Genomic DNA, 22,947 nt, shown 5'->3' on the forward strand with positions numbered 1-22,947 from the left:
CACATGTAGCCCCTCAGGGACCTTTCATATGCAGCTCAGACTCTCTGTGTGTGGCCTGCAGCTACAGTTTCTCTGCATTCTGCAGGTGTCCCCCCCTTAGGCCAGTGTTGTATTAAGCCTCATCCAGGCTCTATGGTTAAAGATGTTGAATAACAGCTTATTTCTATTCTTAAAAAAATTAAGGTGCAACAAACGGTTTTCTGAGTGATGCCAAAAAGAAAAACACATGTTGGTTCCATGAAAACTCAAAAAAGGTGTAAGTGTGAAGAACCTTAAAATGGGTAAAGAACCTTTACAGGGTTCTTCAATGGAATCTCATTTTGAGCAATTGTTTTTGACTGCCAGTGTGTTTTGGGTTCAATGCTGGGTCAGTCTGATTGCTCATCTACGCCACTGCAAATCATGTTGATGGCAATACAGACTGACAAGGATTGACTCTAAGATGTGAACACATGCACACAGTCAATAGAGAATTCAGATCACTTAGGGTGTATTAATGATCCATTTAATCAGAGTATTGATAAAAGTTAACTGAAGTATGTTCCTTTTCATGTTTTTCCTTAATCAAGATAGTAGTTGGGATAAAGGTGAGTGCGCTATTTAAAAATCATAACAGTATCTCCAAATGAGGACTGTATTTTAAAATTACGACATGTTAGCAAGTAGGCTACGTCATTTTGACAGTACATCAATCAGAGGCTTTTGGGAAGCAGTGGCAGTGACTGCATTACAGAGAATTGTAATACCCTGTTATTTAAACATGTATGGCATAACAAAATGAGGAGAGTATTGTTTAAAATTGACGTGTCTGCTGTGTCAAGCTCATTCACCCATGTGCAATTAAGAGAGCCACAGGGTGGGGGCTCTGTGGGAGCTCACTGATTAGTGGTGTCTGAGTTTAGCAAACTAGTTGAGTTATCTATTGGCAGAAATGGAAACAATGCCAACAAGCACTTCTATTTAAAAATGAAGCACCTTCTATCCCTACATGGTTTCCAATGGTTTGTTGTGCTGGTTAAAATATTGATAGAGAAATTGCATTCAACAGGATCAGCGCTGATCAAAAACGATATCGACTGTTAAGTTAGTCATAAGACCATTAACTCATCTTTGTGCTCTCAGGTATGAGGCATTATCCCCTAAACATGTGTGATTTGAGCCTCAGTTCGGTTCAGTGGTGTTTTGCCTGCTAGCCAAATTATCTAAGCCTAGCAGGCAAAACACCACAGCACCGAACCGAGGCTCAAATCACACATGTTTAGGGGATAATGCCTCAGATTTGAGCCTCGGTTCGGTGCTGTGGTGTTTTGCCTGCTAGACAAATGATCTAAGTCTAGCTAGTCGGCTAAACTAATGTATAATCATGACATTAGTTGCTTGACTTCGCTCTCTCAGACACAAGTTTCAATAGTCTGTAGCACAGCAGTTGGTCAAGACTAGCAACTGCACTGGGCTGTGTGGTACTCGATGGATCTCTAGCCAAGCTAGTTAAGCAAAGGTTAGTTTGGTGATTAAACGACAGACCCACCACCACACACCACAAAAGAAATCTACATTAAACATTTGTTACCGTCGACTGACGTTTTAACATTGTTAAAACACAACTGTGCACAGTGTTCACAGAGTTAGTTGGATGGAGTTGCTGGTTGTGAAGTAATGCAGGATGAGAAATGATTCCCGCCCCCGGTAATACGATAACTTATACCACGCTAATAACTAAAAGCAAAATGAAAAAAACTACTAGATACTGTCCAAATTTATTTGTAATACAAACAGTGCTGGGCATTAAGATTAAGGTTTTGAATGTCAGGTTTGATTATTTCTTTATTAATTGCCCAGCCCTATTAACAAAAAAATCTGTTCTAACTTTGTTAGATAGAATTCTTTACATATATTTACTTTATTAACATAAAAGGAGCAGCTGAAGTGACACAGCTGAATGAAGACCGAATGTTCCAGTTTGCCTCTAGGCCTAGTCCTGTGTGTCGGTGATGGAGACTGTGGTGTTAGAGTTCTCCGTGTGGTGTGTGTTTGACACATGCTGTGTGTTTATTAGGATGGGTATGGGTTAGAAGGAGTTGGTTCTAATTGAGTGGCAATGTTTACTGTGACTCCTGCTGATTGAAGGATGTGCATGAGTGGAATGCTTGATTCTGGGTTGCAGTACTGGGTCAGTCTGGCTGATTGTCTGGTGTGTGTGTGTGAGTGAGAGAGAGCGAGAGAGAGAGAGTGAGAGAGAGAGAGAGACATAAAGAAGGAGAGAAAGGCACATGAAGCATGAAGTGGTAACTTGCTTATTTCACTCAATCTTCCTGTAATGCAGAATGTAGCCAACTGCATGTTTAGTGTATAAAGTATTGCACTGGAGCTACAAGGCTAATGTAGCCAACAAGCATTGACAGTTTAAACCTCACGAGTTGACATCTAGAAAAGTGTTTGCCTAAATCATAAACACACTTCAAACTTCAATGGCCTCAAACTTCATTGACTTGTTGAAAATGAACAGAATGGGGCATAGGTTATGGCATTTGTATTTTTGTAGATTTTTATAGACGACAGTATGTCATGCAATGTCAGAAACCACATATAGAAAGTCTATATAAGGTTACTTAACACAGCAGTTTGAGGCAAAGGTTTGTTCCAGGCGTACCATTTGCATGTTGCTGTCACTTGTTAGCTATATAAACCTTGTGGGTATAAGTAAAGATGCAAACTTCAGGCAGCAAACCTGCCTCATCCACTACATTTAGGAAAAATCACTTTGTTAAATAAACAGTATACCTACCCTTACAAAAATGGAGAGTTGCAAAGTAATTAACTTTAGTAATTAATAGTAAAAGTTTTTTTTGCAACTTTTCTAGAACAAATCCTCAATTTTAGTTCAGGACACAGTTTGTAGGCCAGAGCTGATGTGTTGTTTGTGTTCTGCAGGTTGGATTGCTATCTTAGGGGCTCTATGGTTGCTTATTTTGGCCGACATTCAGGACTTTGAGATCATCCTGCACAGAGTGGAGTGGGCCACACTGCTCTTCTTTGCGGCTCTGTTTGTGCTCATGGAGGTATGGCAATGTTCAAACTCACACTCACTCTTCCTCAGGCACAACTGATTCAACCTCGATTAGGCTACAGCTCATGTTCCCATTCAGAGACATACCTAGGACTTCCAGATGGTTCCCCACTGCACAGTGGTTTGCCTGCTCAAACACCTAATTAAACTAATCTTTTTTTAATTCTTAGCTGTAGTAGTTGTGTTTAGAGCAGGCAAATCACCAAACTGTGCTGTACACCAGCCCTCCAGGACCAGAATTGATGACCCCTGCACTAGGCCCTGTCACTTATATAAAAAAATGTGCATGCAATATTGTTTTCCTCTTAGGAAACCCACTTAGGCTTCAGTGTGTTAAGTTATTGCAAACCAAAAATAAAATCGTATTTAAAAACACTTAGAAAAGCTTGGTCCCCCTAAAACTAAACAGGCAGAGTGTATACACACACAAAGTAAGCATATCATTCCCAAATGTTTTTTCTTCATAAAGTCTGATCCCTAGGCCATTGGCACTGCTGACTGCTGATACTGTACTGATTATGCTGTATGTGTACATCGGCAGTCTTTAGATGGGACGTTTAGAGTATCATCTTAATATATTGCTGCATCCCAATATGATGCAGAGAGAAGAAAGTGAAGGAGTCAGCGGTAGAAGTGCTTGTTAGGCTGTTTGCACTTGGTGTTTTAATCCTTTGTTTTGCAAGGAGGACAGGACAGCAGAGGGAAACTCCACCCTGGGGTCTGGCGAGGAGCTTAGCCCAGCTCCAAGATAAACTATTTACTCTCTGCATAAGAGCCAACACGCACAGACACTATCGTCACCATTGTGTTCTTGAACAAATGGCACCCGAAGCTGACGCCTTTCAAAAAACGGGACTCCTGAGCCACGTTTAGTGAATGGGAATTTGGGGCAGTGCGGTTAAATGCTGCTCTAAGTATTCTTTTGTGTTGTCTTTTCTTTATTGACTCCACAGAGACTAATACGTTTATCCTGTTTTTTTCTTTGTGTTTCAAAGGCTTTGGCCCAGTTGCAGCTCATTGACTACATTGGGGAGCAGACGGCGCTTTTAATAAAAGTGAGTCAACGTCAGGAAAATCTGGAATACATCATCACTGCCATAACGAATCCTGCTGTGGTGACTTTTTATTTTACTGTCAAATTTGATTCATTTCTATGAATCTGAAATGTACACATGATGTAAAGGCAGTTGTTTTAAAATGGTGTATAAAAAAAGAAAAACATGACCTTCCTGACCGCCTGAACCAAGTCCAGCCCAAAGTTCTCTGAGTTCTCTACTCTATCTTCAGTCTCCTTCCAAATTATCATATGCTGATGACATGGTCTGAACTAGCAAATTATAATTCATATTTTAAATATTTTACTGAAAATTCTGTTATAGGTGGATGACTGTGAATAGCACCAGTGTTAAGGGTATCAACTATTTTAAATTATTTATCGCTCACTAGAATAAGCACATGAAATGTTACATTTCAATGAACAGGGGCGTAGCCTATTTTAATACATTCAAAATTGTAACCTGTAAAAAGCATGTGTGGGCCTAAATGTTTTCCAGAGACCTTCATAGAGCTCAATGGCTCTATGAAAGATACTATTTTTTATAGTTTGTTTTTGATGAAAAGGTTTATATTTGATAAAATGCACAAATATATTCTGTGAGTTAAATGTGCTAAAAAATACATCCAAGATTTTGCAATATGACGTTCTTATCAAGAGCCACATCTGGTTCTTTGAGCGATGCCAAAGAAGAACCACTTTTAGTTCCATTAAGGGCCCTGTTTTTAATAGAAATGTAATAGAGATGCTTTAAAGAAGCATTACGTCTATTCACACTTGTGCACCTCTATTTTATCTCTTATGCATCTTTTATTAATATGTGCTATGGCACTGGAAATGTACACACAATGTAAGTGGTATAAAATGAAAAAGCATTGTGACTGTTTTTTTTTTTTTTTGACTGTATAGGCAAATAGGCACAATGCTACAGTATAAACAAAATAGCATTTCTATTGGTTATTACCCTGAAATTGGCCTACTGATATTATTAATATTGAGCTGTGTAACAGCTGGATGACTGTGAATAGCACCAGTGTGAATGCTATCAACTTCTTTCAGACCAAATTAAGAGAAGTTGGTGTGTGCCCGGCTGAGACTGCAGTTGTAATCTTTATGCTTGATTGCCGGCCGTAGTTGGGTTTGGAGGGTCATATTACAGTTGTAGAGATTTTTCTCCACCGCTGCTGCAGCCGACTGGAGATCACACTCTGATGGAGCCGTCAGCTTGCGTTTGGTACGGGAGCCTTTTACAATCACTGTAATTACTCATGACAGGTGCTGCTGGGGAGCACATCCACACACACCTCACCCACGCCGGGACGAGAAAGAGAGCAAGCACATGCGAGAGAGAGAGAGAGAGAGAGAGAGAGAGAGAGAGAGAGAGAGAGAGAGAGAGGTGTAAAACCAAAGGGAAGAGCCAAAAAAAGGGCAGCGATTGAATCTCTATCATTTCTGAGTCAAAGAATACGTTCATATGTTAGGGGAAAGACCAAGAGGAGGGTGTAAGGAAAAAAAGTGGGGGCCACAGAGCTTATGGGAGTGTGTGTGGTTGTTGTGTCATAGAGTAACAGACTGTGAATGCAATGATAATGAATGCAGTCTGTCTGTGTCATGAATACACAGCCTGTTAGACCTCCCACCTCACTGCTGGCATCCACAGGCCTGTGAGGAGTGAGGGTGACACACATAGAGAGAGGGGTGTGTGTGTGTGAGTGCGTGTTTACTCAAAGCAGAGTGTTTGGTAGTAACATGTTTGTGTTGTTATCTCCTCTGTCAGGCTGTGCCAGAGGCGGAGCGGCTGGCCATCGCCATCATCCTGGTCATGTGGGTCTCAGCCTTGGCCTCTTCCCTCATAGACAACATTCCCTTCACTGCTACCATGGTAAAAAAGCTTTGTGTCACACATTTGTGTTTGTTTTTATACCTTTTCAGAATATACAGTTGAGTGAAAATCGTATTACATTATTGCAGCCCCGTCCAGATGTATCTGGATATTTCCCTCCTTAGGTTTTTTGATCTTTTACAGATTCCAAATCTAAATATTTGTACGGATTTGTAATGTAACAGTATTTACATTTATTCATACATCAAAATCTGAAATCTGTGTTTTTTGACATTTGTAGTTCACTATATATTGCAAACCCAATGGTGAGCAAGCCAAAGGCAACACTGGCAGGGGAAAACTTCCTCAAAGCTAGACCAAGAAATCTTAGGAAGAGCCAAGACTTACAAGGGAGGACTCATCAAATTTGATATAGTCACTGTATCATTACATAAGTCTTTTCTAAATTAATTTATTCCCTTTTTCCCCCAATTCGGTACTGCCAATTAACCCACCTGTACATAACTCCCTGAACACCCCCCTGACAATAGGAGTGTAAGGGACACGTCTCCTCCGATACACAAGAAGCCAGCCACCACATCTTTTTGAGCAAGACAGGACAAGACAAGACAAGACAACCATATTCACCATTTGTGTCGGACACAGATGGAATTTGGCTTCCGCCTTTAACAGTGAACACACTAGTGATACACACACAGTGACTGTGAGCACACATGCTTGGAGTGGTGAGCAGCCATTGCTGTGGTGCCCAGGGAGCAGAGAGGATAAAAGGCCAGCTTTTTTATAAATCTTCACCTTGGGAGCGTTTTTTTTTCGCCCTGCTCTGTTTGACCAAAAACACTGTTGTCGTGTGGACAGGAGGCCAAAACATAGACAAAAACCTCTGTAGGATATCCCCATATTTGCCCCATATTAAAATTAGAATCAGGTGCAGCACATCCGTTGCAGATGATTAGAACATCATTAGAGAGGCTTTACGGGGAGTCTTATTTAAAGATCTTATTTAAACCTCAGACATGTAGTTTGGTTTGCTATTTATTGTTGAAGTGAGTGGTATTACAATGGCAAATGCCCAAAAAAGAAATCTCTGATGCCTCCAGAAAGAAGTTTGCAGATGCATTCAAAATGCAGATGATTCCCAATTGTTTTAGAATATTTTTAAAACCCCTCTTAGACTCATATGTACCTACAACATTTGTTATATATATATGTATATATATATATATATATATATATATATATATATATATATATATATATATATATATTCTGAGGCAGATAACATTATTTTACAAAATCCAGTAGATAATTACATGCTTTCTACCCATCTATGCATGGTGCCAATAGTTTAGTGTTTTTCTGATCCAGAGAGTCCTATTCTATTGGAAGTACTTCTCTACAGGGACTAGACAAGCTATGTGTGTGTGCATTTACACATCTGTGTCACCAATAAGTGCAACCTAAAGTAGCTGAATTCATTCATTAGAAGGGGTGTCCTGAAACAGTTGAACATGTAGTGTAGGTCCTGTCATAAGATACAGTAGCAGAGGAGCACTAACCTTAACCTTCTTTAAAACCTGGGGCATGGCTCATGTCACCTGTTTAGCACTGTTTTGTTGGTGCTGCAAGTTAGCCTTGGTTTTCTAAATCTTTCAGCCCTTAATACATATGAACACACACACACACACACCACATTTATACAATCATATAAACATAACACATCACATTTAACACATGGAGAGTCATCATTGCACAAGCTTCCACAGGAGGAAATAACAGCTACCCATATGTACCGCATATGTCTGTTTGAATAAGAAAGTGTATAAAAACAAAAGAACTCTGATTTATGATTGAATGATGAATCATGTTCACTTTTATCAGTAAATTACCCATCGCAGACACTCATTAAAAATGACTGTGCTTTTCATCTCACCTCATTCACCATCAAATAGCAGACCATCTTACCGCCTTTTTGGAAGGGATTAGTGCAGTATACTGCATCCAGAATTTTAATTCAGAGTAATAATAAATGTAGATGATTGTTGCTTTTCAGGGTTATAATATTCTCTTTGAAGTCCAGTACCGTAACAAAGAGAAAGAGAGTTCTTTGGAGAAAGTTTTACTTGCTGAATACTAAACGTTGTGTCTCTTACCTGTGAAAAGTGGTGCCTATTGTATTGTGTGTGATTGAGTGGAGTGCTTGAGAGAGAGGCTGGTCAGTCGGGTTTGAATTGGCCTGCAATGCGAGTTCCCTGTGCTGTGGGGGCTGAAAAGATGAGTGGCATGAAGCAGACTAGTGGACCTGCTGCCAATACTGCATGGCCAAATGAACAGCATGACACAATCCACTGCAGCTGCCCCAACTGGGCTGCCCACTTAAAGCTAGCATGTCAAACTCAAACAGTAAAACCATTAGGTTTCTTAAGAACAGATAAAGCCTGGCATTGGACAGTTATTCAACAAATTGACAATAGCTTCCAGAAACCGCCAAAGTGATGTCTGGGTTCTGTTCGAAATGTCTTCTTGTGTCCTCCGGCCTGTTGGAAATCAGAGCTACTGTTACGTTGAATAAAGCATTGGGCAGTTCAAGCTAATATCAATCAAACTATGCCTAAAGTTCAGTGACTACAATTTTCTACTTTGAAACTAGACCTAAAGTTCAATGAGTACATTTTCCTCTGTCAAACTAGGCCTAGGGTTCAGTGAGGGTAGTTTATTTCCCTCAAAGTAAACCTAAAATTCAGCGATTTAAGTTTAGTTTCCTTAAACTGAGCCTGAAGTTACTTGAACTTCTAACAATCCGTGAATTAAGTACATTTTCCTCAAACTAGGCCCAACATGAAGAATATTTTTTTCAGTTTAAAGTAAGTCTAAAGTGAAGTTCCTTAAATCGATATTTAATAATATTCAGTGGATTACGTGTGTTTTCCACAAACTAGGACTATAGTTTTTTTCTCAAACTAAGCTTGAAGTTCAGTGATTTAGATTTATTTTCCTCACCCTAAGCCTAAAGGCCAACAACTTATGATTATTTAAGTTAATTTCCTTAAATCAGTTCTAATATTAGGTATATTTTCCTTAACCTAGGCCTAAAGTGTAATATAGATTTAGTTTAATAAGTTTAATTACATTCCTTTTCTGAAACTAAGACTAAGGTACAATTACTTTAAATTGTATATTGAGTGAATAATTGAGTTAAATATTTGTTTTCTTTAAACTAAGTCTAAAGAGAGGCTTATTTTGAGAGAAATTAATTTATGTTACTATCCTTTAAATCAGGTCTAACTTTCAGTGAAACCAAGCCCAACGTTCAGCTATTTCTTCCCTTTTTAAACTAGATTTAGAGGTTTAGGCCTTCTTTCCTTTTTCTTTGCCACCTTTTCCTGTTCTTTTCTTTGACTCCTCAATTCTTACTTTTTTCATTTTTTCTGTTTCATTTATCTATTTTTTCTCCTTATACCCTGTCTTCTATCTAGGAGGAGCAGGGTAAACATGAAGCAAAACAGCGATGGATATTTAGAGCACAGCTCTGGCGGTAATGGATCACATTGATTTTGTAGAGACTTATCAAGCTCAGAAAAAATAAGCAGACATTCGTTATTCGCACACTCCCGCTCTCTCTCACTCTCGCTTTGTTTGGCTGTCCGCTTCAGTGGTCTGACACATCAGAAAGTGTGTTTGGATTAAATATGTGATATCTAGTTAGGCTCACAATCAGTGTGTGTACAGTACTGTGGGTGCAATTACTTCCTGTTGTGTGACAACACGTAATAAAACAGAGTTTAATTTTAACCTATTTTCCGTCAATGTTCTTCTGTGGTTATTCAGACAGAAAGAACCTCAGGAGCAAAACTATAGCAGGGGGTTTCTAAACACTAGAACTAATAGCAGGTGATTACTTTCTGTGAATAACTGTGGAATGAGTCAGTTCATGCTGATGGTTTTAGGTGGGTAGTGGTTAGTGATGTTGACGTACAGTTAATGTTGCCCAAAATGGGAACTTTACAGTAACTTACAATAAAAGTTAAGGATGTTTTTGTCTTCTCCTGTTTAGAGGTTTTGGTCCCAGTACATTTGGAGAATGTGTTTGGTTTTTATACAGCAATGGTTATGCTCAAGCAAATGGGCTGATGGATTAGCCCTTTGCCTGTTATTTTCGAATGATAAAACATTTACTACTTAAGCATTTTTCATTTGTGAGGAAAGTAACCTTTTACTCTGTTCATTTAACTCTGCTATATTGTAGTCAAAAACTTTTTTCTAGATTTTCTATCTTTGGCCAAGAGTTCATTAAAAAGAGAAAAATGGCCTCTTTGAATGGCAGTTTTGTGAGTTACTAGTATTTAAAGGCACTGTATACCATTCTGGAGAAGACTGTTGATATATGAACTCAACAACAAAACAAACACATCTCTCCCTGCAGTGCTCCAGTTCTCTGTGGCTATAAAACACTTTGAAAATGTTGAAGAATCAGACACCATGATATAACTTTAGAGAGAACAACATCATGGAAAGTAATTAGTTCTAGCATTTTTAGCATTAGCTTTGTTGGGGGTTAGGAAATTATTGATACAATTGCTGATGCTAAGCAAACCAGTTGTGATCATCTCTCTCAAACATTTACACACAGGACAGAGCAACACTGAGCTAGTTTCTGTGAAACAGCAAAAATAAGGCAATGTGACCCACCTTTTGAGCAGGAGTAGAGCTCCACCCTCAGCCCTTTTCATGCCTTTAAAAATTTGGAGGTCTCTACACTGTCCAAATGCCTCACCACTGTTCACACATCTTTGTTCAGGTTTTATCTTCAGATATTTTCCCTTTTTGGCTGTTTCTTGCCATCTCTCCTTCACAATGTGTGTAGTTCAACACGTAGCATGTGACAGATACACAGTCTCCCCTTTTCTCGTCCTGTGCACAAGCATGAACATCCACCTGTTGCTGATTGGCTGGAATGGTGTTGTGTTTCTCGGCCAAAGCCACTTTATTTGTTTCCCATTTCCCGAGTCAAAGCAGATTACCAACACTGGACCTTTTTCTAGCTGGCAAACAGACCAGAGAGCTAGCGAACAATGACGAAACATTCGCTGAATTTTATAAAAAAGTGTATTGGGTTGAAATCGACATTGCGCTTTTAAGTAGTTCTCTGGCCTGCTACATTTATACTTCTACTCAAGTTGTATTTTAAAAAGACAACTTCACTGAGTCATTGTTTCATTGCAGCAACAGGATTTTTACTACTGAGTACTGAGTATTCTTGAACATGTTGGGGCTTGGGGCTTGAACATGTTTTAGGCTGTGTTAGTAAGATGAGACGTCTCAATTGCAGTCCGAATGTGTACATGCACTTGCTCAGACTCCACTGCTGTGCATCCAACAACAAGGACAGCATGGAGATTTTTTTAAGCTCCAGGTCCACAGGCTGATCCATTTTACTATGACCAATGTGGACCTGCTACTCAAGTTTATAGAATTAAAGAGGACATTACCAGTGGTAGGTAAGAGGGGGCTAACTTGACAAAGATCCTTGGGAAACTCAAAACATCAGCTTCTCTGTTCTTCGCTCAGTGATGAGGGATGTTCTTGGAAAATGCAACCTGAATCTGAGTCCTCTTCAAGAGACTGCGCTCTTCAGAGGCTTGTGGACATGGCCATTCTTCCCCCTCTCTTTTCTTCCTCCCCTTTCATCTTGGCCAGAAAAAGAAAGCAGTGTGGCTGCTATTATAGATGCTAGAATTATCCTCCGTGTCTTTTTTTCACCCTTTTTCCAGTACATGTCTCATAGACAACATAATAAATGTCTAAAAGAAGTTAATTGTGAAACAGGCATTTAGGAATAGATAATATGAGTTATGACACAACGGAAAGTGTGTCTAATAGCTGTAAAGGGGTTCCTGTGTCGTTCTCAGGGCTTCCTCTCTATTTCCAGATGAAATTTGAATAGTTATTTGTGTTCCACAAGAAAGATAAAACTGATATTTTCTTGTCAGCTCAATTGTAAGGTTGTTCGGGCTCTCAGGGTCCTCCCTTACCCGTCGACTGTGTCACATCTGAGTGAGCCGGATGGGAAATGTAGTAGAAAATGTAATCACAATTGTGCTGTGTAATTTATTCAAGCCCATTGCAGCTGAGGCTGCTGAGGGCTTTTACCACAAACACATGTTCAGCTACACATTGAACTGTCTAAAGCCAGGCTTACTTTGAAAGTGGAAGTCTATTGAAGAATGTGTGACTATTGAAGCCACAGTGTGAGCCAGTGGGTTTGAAACTGGTGTTCCCTGAGCAGTGTGTGTGTGAAAGAGAGAGAGTAAAAGAAAGAGAGACATTTAGAACCGTAACTAGAGCCACAGGAAAGTGTTTTGTATATCTCATCATTATGCTCTTAGTCACTGTGGTGCTGCTGGTGGCTGCTGAGTCTTTATCCTCCACGCCAGACCGCCATGGACAACCACTAAACCCCTTTTCACTTTGTGCTTGTTTATTGGCAGAGAAAATCCATTAGCTTCAAAAATCATGCTCAGCGACCTTGAGTAAGTTTCTGGGGCCTGCCAGGACAGAATTATAGCTTACACTCTCTATGATTTGTCATGGATGTCATGAAAAAACTAGCTGTTACATGTAATGTTGACGGTTATTGTAGAAACTAAATGGAGCTGTAGTTGATATGATGGGATTAGTTCTGGCAATTGTAGTTATTATGGGCCGATACCATTACAGAATGTTCTACCCAAGTCAATAGACGTAATTAGAGATGCTGCAGATGCACTGATGGTACTAATAGAGATGTGAACTCTATTCAGAACAGTGACAGTTGTAAATGTTGTGAAGCTAAAATAGATGGTAACGGGAACTGTACTGCACTGTAGTGCACAGGTGGAAAAGTACAAACTTTTTTTTATAATTCTGCTTAAGTCAAAAGATGATACTTTATCAAAATTAGCTGTACACCCATTCTAATGAATGCATTCAGCTACTTTAGTTGCACCAATTCACAGCCTGTCTAGTCCCTGTAAAGAAGTATTGTCAGTAGAATTAGACTATCTAGAGCAGATAAACATGGACCTATGAAGTGGGGTGGTGATCAGGCAACATCCTGGTGTCACTAACCCTCTGAATGCAGTCCAATTCTCACAAAATTGGTAGAATGCCTTCCCTGGACAGTCGAGACGCTTAGTCCATCAATAACTCTTTTTAATGCCATTGTTTGTGGACAGAATTTTACTGATATATTAAAAATGGTCTATCTTTAATGAAGTGGGTTGCTTGATAAATAGGAAGCATTATTTCTCATCACCAAGACAATTGTGCATAACTGTGGGTAGTTTCTGAAAATGTGATAGTCAGATAAATTAATTAGTATAAAAAACAGCATATATCATCATCAAGTGACTATAATTATATAGTAGACCTGTAAAATAGATCAACCTTATATAGACAACACCAGAGATGACACAGTACCCTTATACTGTATACCCTGTATACTCTGATATTGATATTGTAATCTTTAGTTTTCAGTTGGTCGTTTGAGATGTATAATATAGATGCATGAGTGTGAAAAACCTTTGGTTCTTTGCCAATTGAAAGGTTCTTCACACACATCTAAATTATAAAAATGGCTCTTTATGGAACCAGAAGTGGTTCTTCTATGGCATTGCTCAAGGAACCATTTGAAGAGGGTGGTGTTAGTTTGCTCTTTTGCACTCTGAATACTGATACCTGCCAATCCCAATGTGTTATCTTTTCTTACCACTGATTGAAGCTGTTTCCAATAAAGCAAACAACAATCACTTTTCCCAGAACACAGTGAAGGATGGTAACGGAAGCGCTACAACATGAGCACTAGTTTAGCTTAAATGAGCAGCAACAATAACAGACTCTACAAAGTCTTTTTTCATTTTTTTTTACCTTTTACTTGTAAAAGAAATCTGTTCACAGTCTATTCTACTCAGTTTGCTCTATTTTATTCTGTGTCTGCGTTTAGGCCTCAGCGAGGAAACTGCTTTTGACTGTGTCAATATTAGCTGTGTTTCTTGGCTGAAACAGTTGCAGTAAAATGCAGAACATACAGCAGCGGTTCAACCATATTTTCATATTTTCATATTTTCCATCCATTTTTTTCTGGCACTGTTGATTCATGCAGTGTGTCTGTAAGTAAAGAAGAGGAAATAGAAAAATCCAATGTCGCTGTTTATTGATTTTTTTCCCCTGAGCCATGTGATACGGAAATATGACTCAATCTGTTAACAGGCCTGCAAGGCAGGTGCTTGAGAGTCAGGATTTAGAGACTATGTTTTGATAAAGTTCAGATGAAGAATCATCATTCAGTAGAGCATTCGGCATGGCCTTTGTATCTTCAGTGCCTATGAATGGACGAAGAACATAAATATTTTTGGAAACTTCTCAGTTAAAAACCTTTACAAATAAAATGTGTGATTTGTCCAGGGGTGCCCAAACCTTTTTGTTGCTTTTTACCCTTAAACCATTGCAACTTTAATCCTCACCTCTTGATTGTGTTGCAAAAACAACACAATTACCATGATTTCTATATAGCTTCCTGAAACTGTGGACATCTAAAATAACTTGACTTAAATTCATTGACTTATTGAGTAATAATATTTTTAACTGAATAATAATTCTGCAGTTAAATGGATTAAATGTCAATAAATGATGTAAAAAAATCTGAGTCCACATTTTTTAGGGATGTCCCGATCAGGTTCTTTTGCCCTCGATTTAATTCCTCGAATCTCCTAATGCTGAGTATCAGCCGATTCTGATCCCATCTGATCTTTGTGTTTGTATAAATAATACAGTCACACAGTTGCTGCTGAATAATACTAAAGTACAATCTCTTTATTTTAGAAGCAGTTTCTATAATAAGACATCCTCGACTGATTTATTTAGTTCAGTGGAGGCTTTTCTTAACAGTTTTACAGTTTAATTTCTTATAATCCAGTCTGACTCAACTCCCTGACCATTCAGCTTCCAGTTCCTTTAAAACACTACAGTCAAGTCACTTTATGAGTGTGTGTAGTGCTACACACTCTGGACTGATATCTGTTGTTTGTCGACTATTGATTGGTTCTGCCGCTGGTAAAACAGGTGTTTCAGTGAAAGTTTATAAAGTTTTATTTTTTGTAAAATAGAGTCATACTGCAGACTCTAACTAAACTTTTTTATTTACCATCTAAAATAAAAGCCCCTTACTGTTGCTAGCTAGACGATAATGTCCAATAATGGCACCTTGAGGTCACCAGATTGCCGAAACAAAGACTCAGAACTGTATTGGGATTAAAATAGCTGATACCTGTTACAATAAAACTTTCAGGGATCGACACTGCTACTGATCCGCTGGATCTTATCAGGATGTCCCTAGTTGTTTTTATTTAAACCTGGAAAAAAGAAACAGATCTAGCAAGACCTTTTAAACCCTCAGGTGTATCTGATTATAGGCTTTTGCACAAATTGTTCTAGTCCATGCCAGCTCCAGTCCACTCTTCCATTAAAGTAAAAGGTGGACACAGGTCCAAAAGAATTTCTTAGCTAGATGTATCTGAATATAAATGGCATTGTTTATTAGTTAGTGTTGTGTATAATGTCTTTCTGTTGATTGACAGATTCCAGTGCTGATCAACCTCAGTCAGGACGCTGACGTCAACCTTCCTGTGAAACCTCTCATCTTCGCCTTGGCTATGGGAGCCTGCTTGGGAGGTGAGTAACATTCCCAGTTCTGTAAACTGCAATTTAGCCTTAAGACCAATCAAACAGTTACATCAGTTAGTCCCACAACTGAAAATGTAACAGCATCATTAATGCACCCTTGAAGAATGTACTGTATGAGGTTTAATCAATCAGAACTTCTACTAAACATTTGCTATGAAGGTTAATGTAAACAAAGATCTTTTTTGGTCTTATATAATAATGAATTCTCAGGGTAGATAAGAGCTGCACCATATCCTGTTCTACTCTTTCCTTAGAATATAGAAAATCGATGCAGGGTCTCTCCTAACTCTTGTTTGCGATGTAGCAGAAAGCAGAGAAGAGCGAGAACTTGCTTTCTCTTAATTCTCTTGAAAGCCTACCTTATATAGGAGTATTATGTGTCTCAAGGCCGTCTCTGCAGAGTGCCTGGGCGTCTGTGCGCTGTGAGAATGGAGCGAATGGTGTGGCAGCACTCTGGCCTAATAGGAGGAGGTGTGACGGATGTGCTATTGATCGGCAGGATGCCGTCCAGCTCCATTGCCACGATGGCACCTTTTGAGATGTGAACTAGTAATATTGAGCTGGGTTTTCTGCAGGGCCAAACAACACACCCTTAGAAAGAAGCTTTAGAGGAAAGGAATACCGAAATCTCAGCACTTTAGCGCAGCACTACGAGATGTTTTTATTCCTCATCCCTGCAAAACGCTGATGACAATCTAGACTAGTTTTCACTTATTTTTAAAATCACTACCTGTCCACTGGACGAGGACATCTGACATGATGTGATAATTTAGCTGTTCTGAGCAGCGTGTGAAACTGCTGTGGAGTCGACATAACAGGTATTGATGAAGAGATGTCCTGTGGTCTTCATCAGAAGGTAATCCTGTCTGGGACTGAAGTAAGGACAGAAGTACTTCTTATACTGCCATTCACTCCCACATGTAGGAGCTGCTGTTGAAAGGTGCTTGGGCTACTTATTGCTCAAGGTTATTCCATTGTTGATCCACCAGAAGCAGTGATTGCTCAGCAGAGAGCTTTAAAATGCAATCAATAAAGCAAAATATGCAGAAAAAACAGCATAGCAAGTTCCTGATGTATCTTTTAGAGGACAACCTGCATGTTGGTAATGATTAAGTACGGCTCTTTTTCATTGAAGTGACTTTATAATGATTCATGTTGTATGCCTAACTGGGAGAAAACACACTTTGCTTATAAAAGTGACACCTTGGAGGGTCACTGAAATTCAAATGGACTTCATTTCTTTTCTAAATTTCTTGCAAATATCACACTAGCTGTCAAAAGAAATTGCTCACATAGGCCATACGCATGTTTGCTGGCATTAATTAGTTGTTTTGGATGTCCCTGACAATAGCTGTCTTTTTTTAAGAACCACTAAAATGCCAGCAGATAAGAAGCCATGTTGCTCAGTAAGTAATTGAGTGATTTGAGGAGTTTTTGAGAAAGTTTAGTTGATGTTATTAAAACATCACTAGATTTACAACAGTACTGAGATCTTGTGAAACCATGTTGGGAAATATGTGGAAAAGTAAATCCAACCTCTGTAGATAGTCATATTAAAAATAAAGGTGCTACAAAGGGTTCTTTGAGCAATGTCATAGAATAGGGTTGCAACGGTGTGTGACCTTCACAGTATGATTACTATCTCAAGAAAAAAAAAAAAAAAAAAACGGTATCATGGCATTCTGTATTCACAATTTTTCTTCTTGGTATTAGTGTTGTTGTTCTTGTTATTATACACTGACCCTTAAAGGTTCAAGTAAAAAACTCTACAGTTGAAACTATTTAATAATGAAAGTATACGCAATATGTTTCCCTTTTGACAATAAATAATTCAGAGAGCTCCATGAGAAGTAAGGCTCTTTTAAATAGTTTTTTTTTTAAGTTAATGTTTTCCTTATGGATAAATCTGCTGAATATGTTCTCAATTATTTGATTGAAAATAATATGATACTAATAAGGAATTTCACAGTCAATTGGTGGGGTTCTTTTGAATTTTGAATTAGTGGAACTATCAATTTCCATACCATGGTATACCTAAAACTGGTATCCTACTGCAACCCCACCTTTTGTTGGTTCCAGAAAAACAAACAATTGAGCTATATGTGTAAAGAAGGTTTTATGGCAACAATGAAAAGCTTCTTTACTAATTAAAAGGTTTAAAAAGGTAAATATTTTCTGCTGTATCTCCCGCATAACCATTGTAGCATCATTTATTTTTAGGAGTAAATATGTGGCAGGTCATTAATTCATCAGGGTCAGAGGAGCACCTACAAAATACTTTGCATACCCAAAGATTGTTTTGGTGTGTATCGGTTTTCAGTGTAAGAGCAAATGCATCAGAGAAATAGTACTGAAATTAATCATATATATACTGCATATATTCATTTGCAGGTAATGGGACGCTGATTGGTGCATCTGCTAATGTGGTGTGTGCTGGAATTGCGGAGCAACATGGTTATGGATTCTCTTTCATGGAATTCTTCAGGTATGTGCATCTACATTTGATCCTTAGACTGTTTAACAGTTAATAAATAATAATAATAATATGGTTTTATAATATCTGTGATGACATGGCGCAGTAGGGAATAAGACACACAAAACATACACAAAAAAAACATTGTGTTTGCTGCTGTGTTGCAGCTTGGAGGGGAAAAATAGTCTTAATTGCTGTTATTCAAATCAAAGAAAGGGTTGCCCAGGAGTGCTCTCTTTGGCAGCGTACCATTGGCATCTCCAGCAGTGGAGCTACTGCTAGCTCCTCATTTTAACTCCCTCCTGAGGGGAAATTGGGCCTATTGTAGACAAATCGATGTGTCTGTGGTTGCTCAACTCACCCTGTCAGGTTATACGGCACCTCATGACCTGAGCTGCCCTTGCCTGGGCTCTTTTAGGGCAGCTTCATACTAAGAGGAAGCCTGCCACAGGACCTTGGCTTACAAGGGGTCACCATTTCACTCACTTGCTTCGGGATTAAAGAAGAAAGAAGCTATGGTTCTGGGATTTTTTTTTTGGTATAGAATCTTTACATCACATCATTTAAACAGAATATTTATTATATCTATTGTACAAAAATTACATGGGTCTTGTTTTTGGCTACTTGAGGAGCGTTCCCAAACCGCTTGTGTCATGTTCAGAGCATGGTTGGACAAACTTAGAAGTGCTAAAGCCCTTGAAATCAAGATGGAGTCAAATGAGTGTATTTTCAGATTAAAAAATGTAGATTGGGTGTGCTGGGGCATGCAGAGTGCAGCTCATGCCAATCAACTCAATGTCTTAAAGCCTAAAAATACTCCCATAATCTGCCTCTCATTCTGCAAAGTGGCAGATCTGGCTTCAGAGTGTGACACTTATGGTAGCTTGATTTCATGTTCTCCTCCATATCAACAAATACGTTTGAAAGGTAAAAAAAGCAACCCGCTGATTACCTCTTAAGAAGGTTGCTGAGAGGCTTGCTGAGATATTCACCATCCCATCTTGTTTGGCTCCCCCTGCCAGTTGCCACCTGCTTGATGAAAGTGCTTTCCATACTAATACAGAAGCTTCCCAATCGCTGGCGCTTTCCCAGCTGGAAGAGTGGCAGTGGTCAATAGTGAAAAGAGGAGTTTGAATGCATGTCTGATTGGGGTGTGAAACGCTCATGGCGGGGGACTGTAAGCTGCTTCTTTTCTTGTATGCACAAACTGGAGAAGAAACTCAAGCATGCCAAATATAGCCAGACATGGAGATTTTCTGTTGTCTTTTGCTTCTTCATTGGGCGGCTTCGGCTTCTCTTGGCCATTTTAGTGTTGTTGTTTCCATCCTACAGGATCTCTCCGAAAACAAACACCTGAAAAGTTGTTCAAAACCTAAAATCAAAAATCCTCTCTGTGGAAATTCATGGTTGTAAAAAAAACAAGCACTGATTGGTTGGAGTCTTCAGTCCTTCAGCTTGCTCTCACTTGCTATTAGCCTTAGTTGTGGTGCAGATACGTTTCTATGCCCCTCCCATACATTTCACACTTTTTAGAGTGTGTTTATACTTGTAGTTCGGTTCCTATGTCCGGAAGAAGCAAGAAAATGATACATTTAGTCAATGTTACATTTTTGCATGTATGCTTTGCATTCATACTGATATATTTGCAATCAAACCAGCAGGGGAAATGATGTATGACGTATTTATGACTGAAGGCTGCAAGTATAGGTATGCATAAGGCAGGGGTGTCTGAGAATCCTTCATGATCCACTCGATAACTAGCAGAAAAAAACATTTAATCCTGACCTGTTAAATCACATCAATCTTTTCTGAGATCAGTATTAAATCACATTTTTAACATGTGTTCATTTGGTGACGGAACAACGTTAAGGCTGTGAAATGTACTATTTACTGTAGCTGCAACCCAACTGACGCACGTCTTTACTTTACTAAGGCAACTACACCAATGAAAGCTATTCTAATGGTGGCTAGTTTTGAAACACTATGCATTGTGTGTGGTTCAGCTTCTGCAACTTCTAGCTTCTTCTCGCTCCTTTGTAATTCCTGTGCTTGTCATTCTTACTGGCCACAAAGTGGATGAGCCCTGAGGCTACAGAGATCAATGACAACAGGCAATGCTCAGGGGCCCCCTCTGCACCAGCAACCAGTCAGAGTTCACCTTCAACAGAACGTCAGACATGAAGATAAGGCCTGATCAATGAAAGCTGATCTATGATGAGGAACCAGTCCAGCAAGCCATCCCTTAATGTTGCTGTTCTTTTCATGCACAGTATGTTTTCTCTCCAGAAACCGCAGCTCTGTTACTGTAATGGCCTTCCAGTCCTCAGTGACATAATGCAAACAACAGCTGGTCTCAAGTGCTGTATTTCTCCGAGTACAATGTGAAGTTATGCAAAAAATATGATGCGCCGTTGTGCGGTTCACTTGCAGGTCAAGTCCCCTGTGCAGTGACACTTCTGTTTCCCAGAATATCCTCTTGCTTGTTTCTCGGGGATCCGCAAGACATTCCAGAGGCAGGTAGAGCAGCTGGGAGGACGAGGCTTGAGCCAGAGGAGCTGAGATGGTGGCAGGGCGGATGCAACTGCCTTTGGGATTTTTTTTTCTTTCTTTTTTTGGCAGCACTTGGAAAACAAATATGGAGGCAGCAGATGTTTGGATAATTGCTCATTCATCATTAACCTCCCTCCCAGCCTCATTCTCTCAATTACAGAGTAGAGAAGCCAGGCCACAGACCATGGCTATCACCAGCATTTAGACTGTAAGCTTAACAAATGATGTACCACACCAGGAACGCTCTCAAATTTATGCAGCTGATAATGCAATTGGTCTGTGAAATTTGCACTCCGGGCTGCTGTGAATCTTTGTGATGAATAGCTGCGTCTTCAGGGTTGGCTGTAATTGGCTGATTGGCGCACAATGTGAAGGGGTGGACAGGGCACTGAGGGGAATGAAGACTTCCTCTAGTGTTCTGGCCACAAAGTAGTGATTGATCCCCTGCAAGGTGTAAAACAGTACCTGGTGGAATTAGACAAAGGGATACTGTACTGTTCTGTCCTGAAGCTCCCAGTAATAAGCCCACTTGAGTATTGGTGCTTGGTAACTTTTATTTAAGACATTGAGTTTGCACTATGTTTCGCTTTGTAAATGGAGTTGCGTAATTCCCAAGACCGTTTTTAAATTCAAAAGATGTTATCTCGCCTTCTTAGCTGCCCATGAGAATATCATCGTCCTTATTCATGGTATTAATGTTACTAAAGCAATGCGTCAGAAGACATCATTGTGTAGTAGCGTCAAATAAGAAAACCAAGTAGCAGTGATAGCTGCAAAGAGGCTGTTTTTGTTCCTTCAAAACAAAAACTGTGGTTCAGTATGGTTTTATGTAGGATTAGGTGCTGTTCACATTTGAACCGATACGGTTACTGGAATTATGTACTGGTACCCAACAGTACTTTGCTGAGGCAACTATGCCAATGAAAGGTATTCTAATGGTGGCTAGTTACAGAAATGTGGGCAGGTCTACACTGACTCTAACGAACTGTACCAACAGATCTATCACACCAGGGCTTAAACCAAAGCTGACAAGGATAAACACACTCTTAATGTCACCTGTATAGTCTTTATATGTTACTCTTTGGTCATATTTTTCCTGCTTCTGCAACTTCTAGCTTCTTCTTGCTCCTTTGTAGTTCCTGTGCTTGTCATTCTTACTGGCCACAAAGTGGATGAGCCCTGAGGCTACAGAGATCAATGACAACAGGCAATGCTCAGGGGCCTCCTCTGCACCAGCAACCAGCCAGAGTTCACTTTACGGTTTACGATTATGGTTTCAGTTATAAACAAAGTTTCAGTTATAAACAAAGATCCAAGTATCTCAATTTCAATGTCTCTCTTTCTGGCATTTATTTAGAACATTTTTCACACCAGTACAATGTACAAAATATTGAGTGGGAAATCGTAAAAAATATGAATATGAATGTCTTTGGGCAAATGTTGTAAATATCTTGAGGTGCACTATAGTGGTATCTGTACTAATTTTATGATATGTTGTTGGTAAGGAACTGTTCAGAGCCTCTATATGGTTAATAGTGTTTTTTAATATACAATGCATTTCAAAATGTTGTCTATTAGGGCATTTTAAAAGGCTCTCCTCTTAAAGTGTACTAGCAGCAACTAATACTGCATTTGAACACAGCCAGTGACGACACCAAATGCTTTATAAATGCAACTGTTTTAACTGTTAAGAACTCTTAAGAAGAGTCATGTGCTAATAGGTGTTCTGACTGGAAGATCAATACTGCAGCAGCCAGGCAGCATAGCAGCTTAGAGTTCTTCAAGAGGTCAGCTTGCTGTGGGGACGCCACTGTTTTTGTTTTCATTTCACCAGAGAGTACTTTTCTTCTCAGCTCCCCCTCACACCAATGTAAAGACGGCGAGTTATTGTGAGGCGAGGTGAGCCTGGTTTGGCAGCTTGGAGAAAAGCGGCCTGTCTAGCTCCCGACAGCTTTACTTTCCTTCTGCACCAGCGGCTCTCGGCTCAGGCTAAAGAGGATAGCTGCAGTGACCCGGGCCCCTGGGAGCTGCTTTTCAGCTAATCGCTTTTAGCACACCAGGCCACGTTAACACTACTTGTATTGACCACTGGTCGTTTTTGTTTTTATCTTGCTCCCTCTTGTTCGTGCTCTTTGAGTAAACTCCATACTTAATGATGTGATGTGGAGACTCCGACAGAGCGCTTGTAAATCTTTGCCACCGCACGTTTTTCACTGTTTGTCCAACCCAGTACTGAGATA

General features: G+C 39.5%; 1 protein-coding gene across 1 annotated transcript in view; it reads left to right on the plus strand.

Annotated features, from left to right (window-relative positions):
* Positions 1 to 22,947, plus strand: part of oca2 (oculocutaneous albinism II) — a 118,683-nt gene that overhangs the window by 77,274 nt on the left and 18,462 nt on the right. The window contains exons 18-22 of the mRNA XM_072683058.1: positions 2,932 to 3,059; positions 4,063 to 4,122; positions 5,899 to 6,003; positions 15,579 to 15,672; positions 18,076 to 18,169. Coding sequence (XP_072539159.1) covers positions 2,932 to 3,059; positions 4,063 to 4,122; positions 5,899 to 6,003; positions 15,579 to 15,672; positions 18,076 to 18,169 — 481 coding nt within the window. The remainder of the gene's footprint in view (positions 1 to 2,931; positions 3,060 to 4,062; positions 4,123 to 5,898; positions 6,004 to 15,578; positions 15,673 to 18,075; positions 18,170 to 22,947) is intronic.

Source organism: Salminus brasiliensis, chromosome 7 (genome assembly GCF_030463535.1).
Source record: "Salminus brasiliensis chromosome 7, fSalBra1.hap2, whole genome shotgun sequence".
NCBI lineage: Eukaryota > Metazoa > Chordata > Actinopteri > Characiformes > Bryconidae > Salminus > Salminus brasiliensis.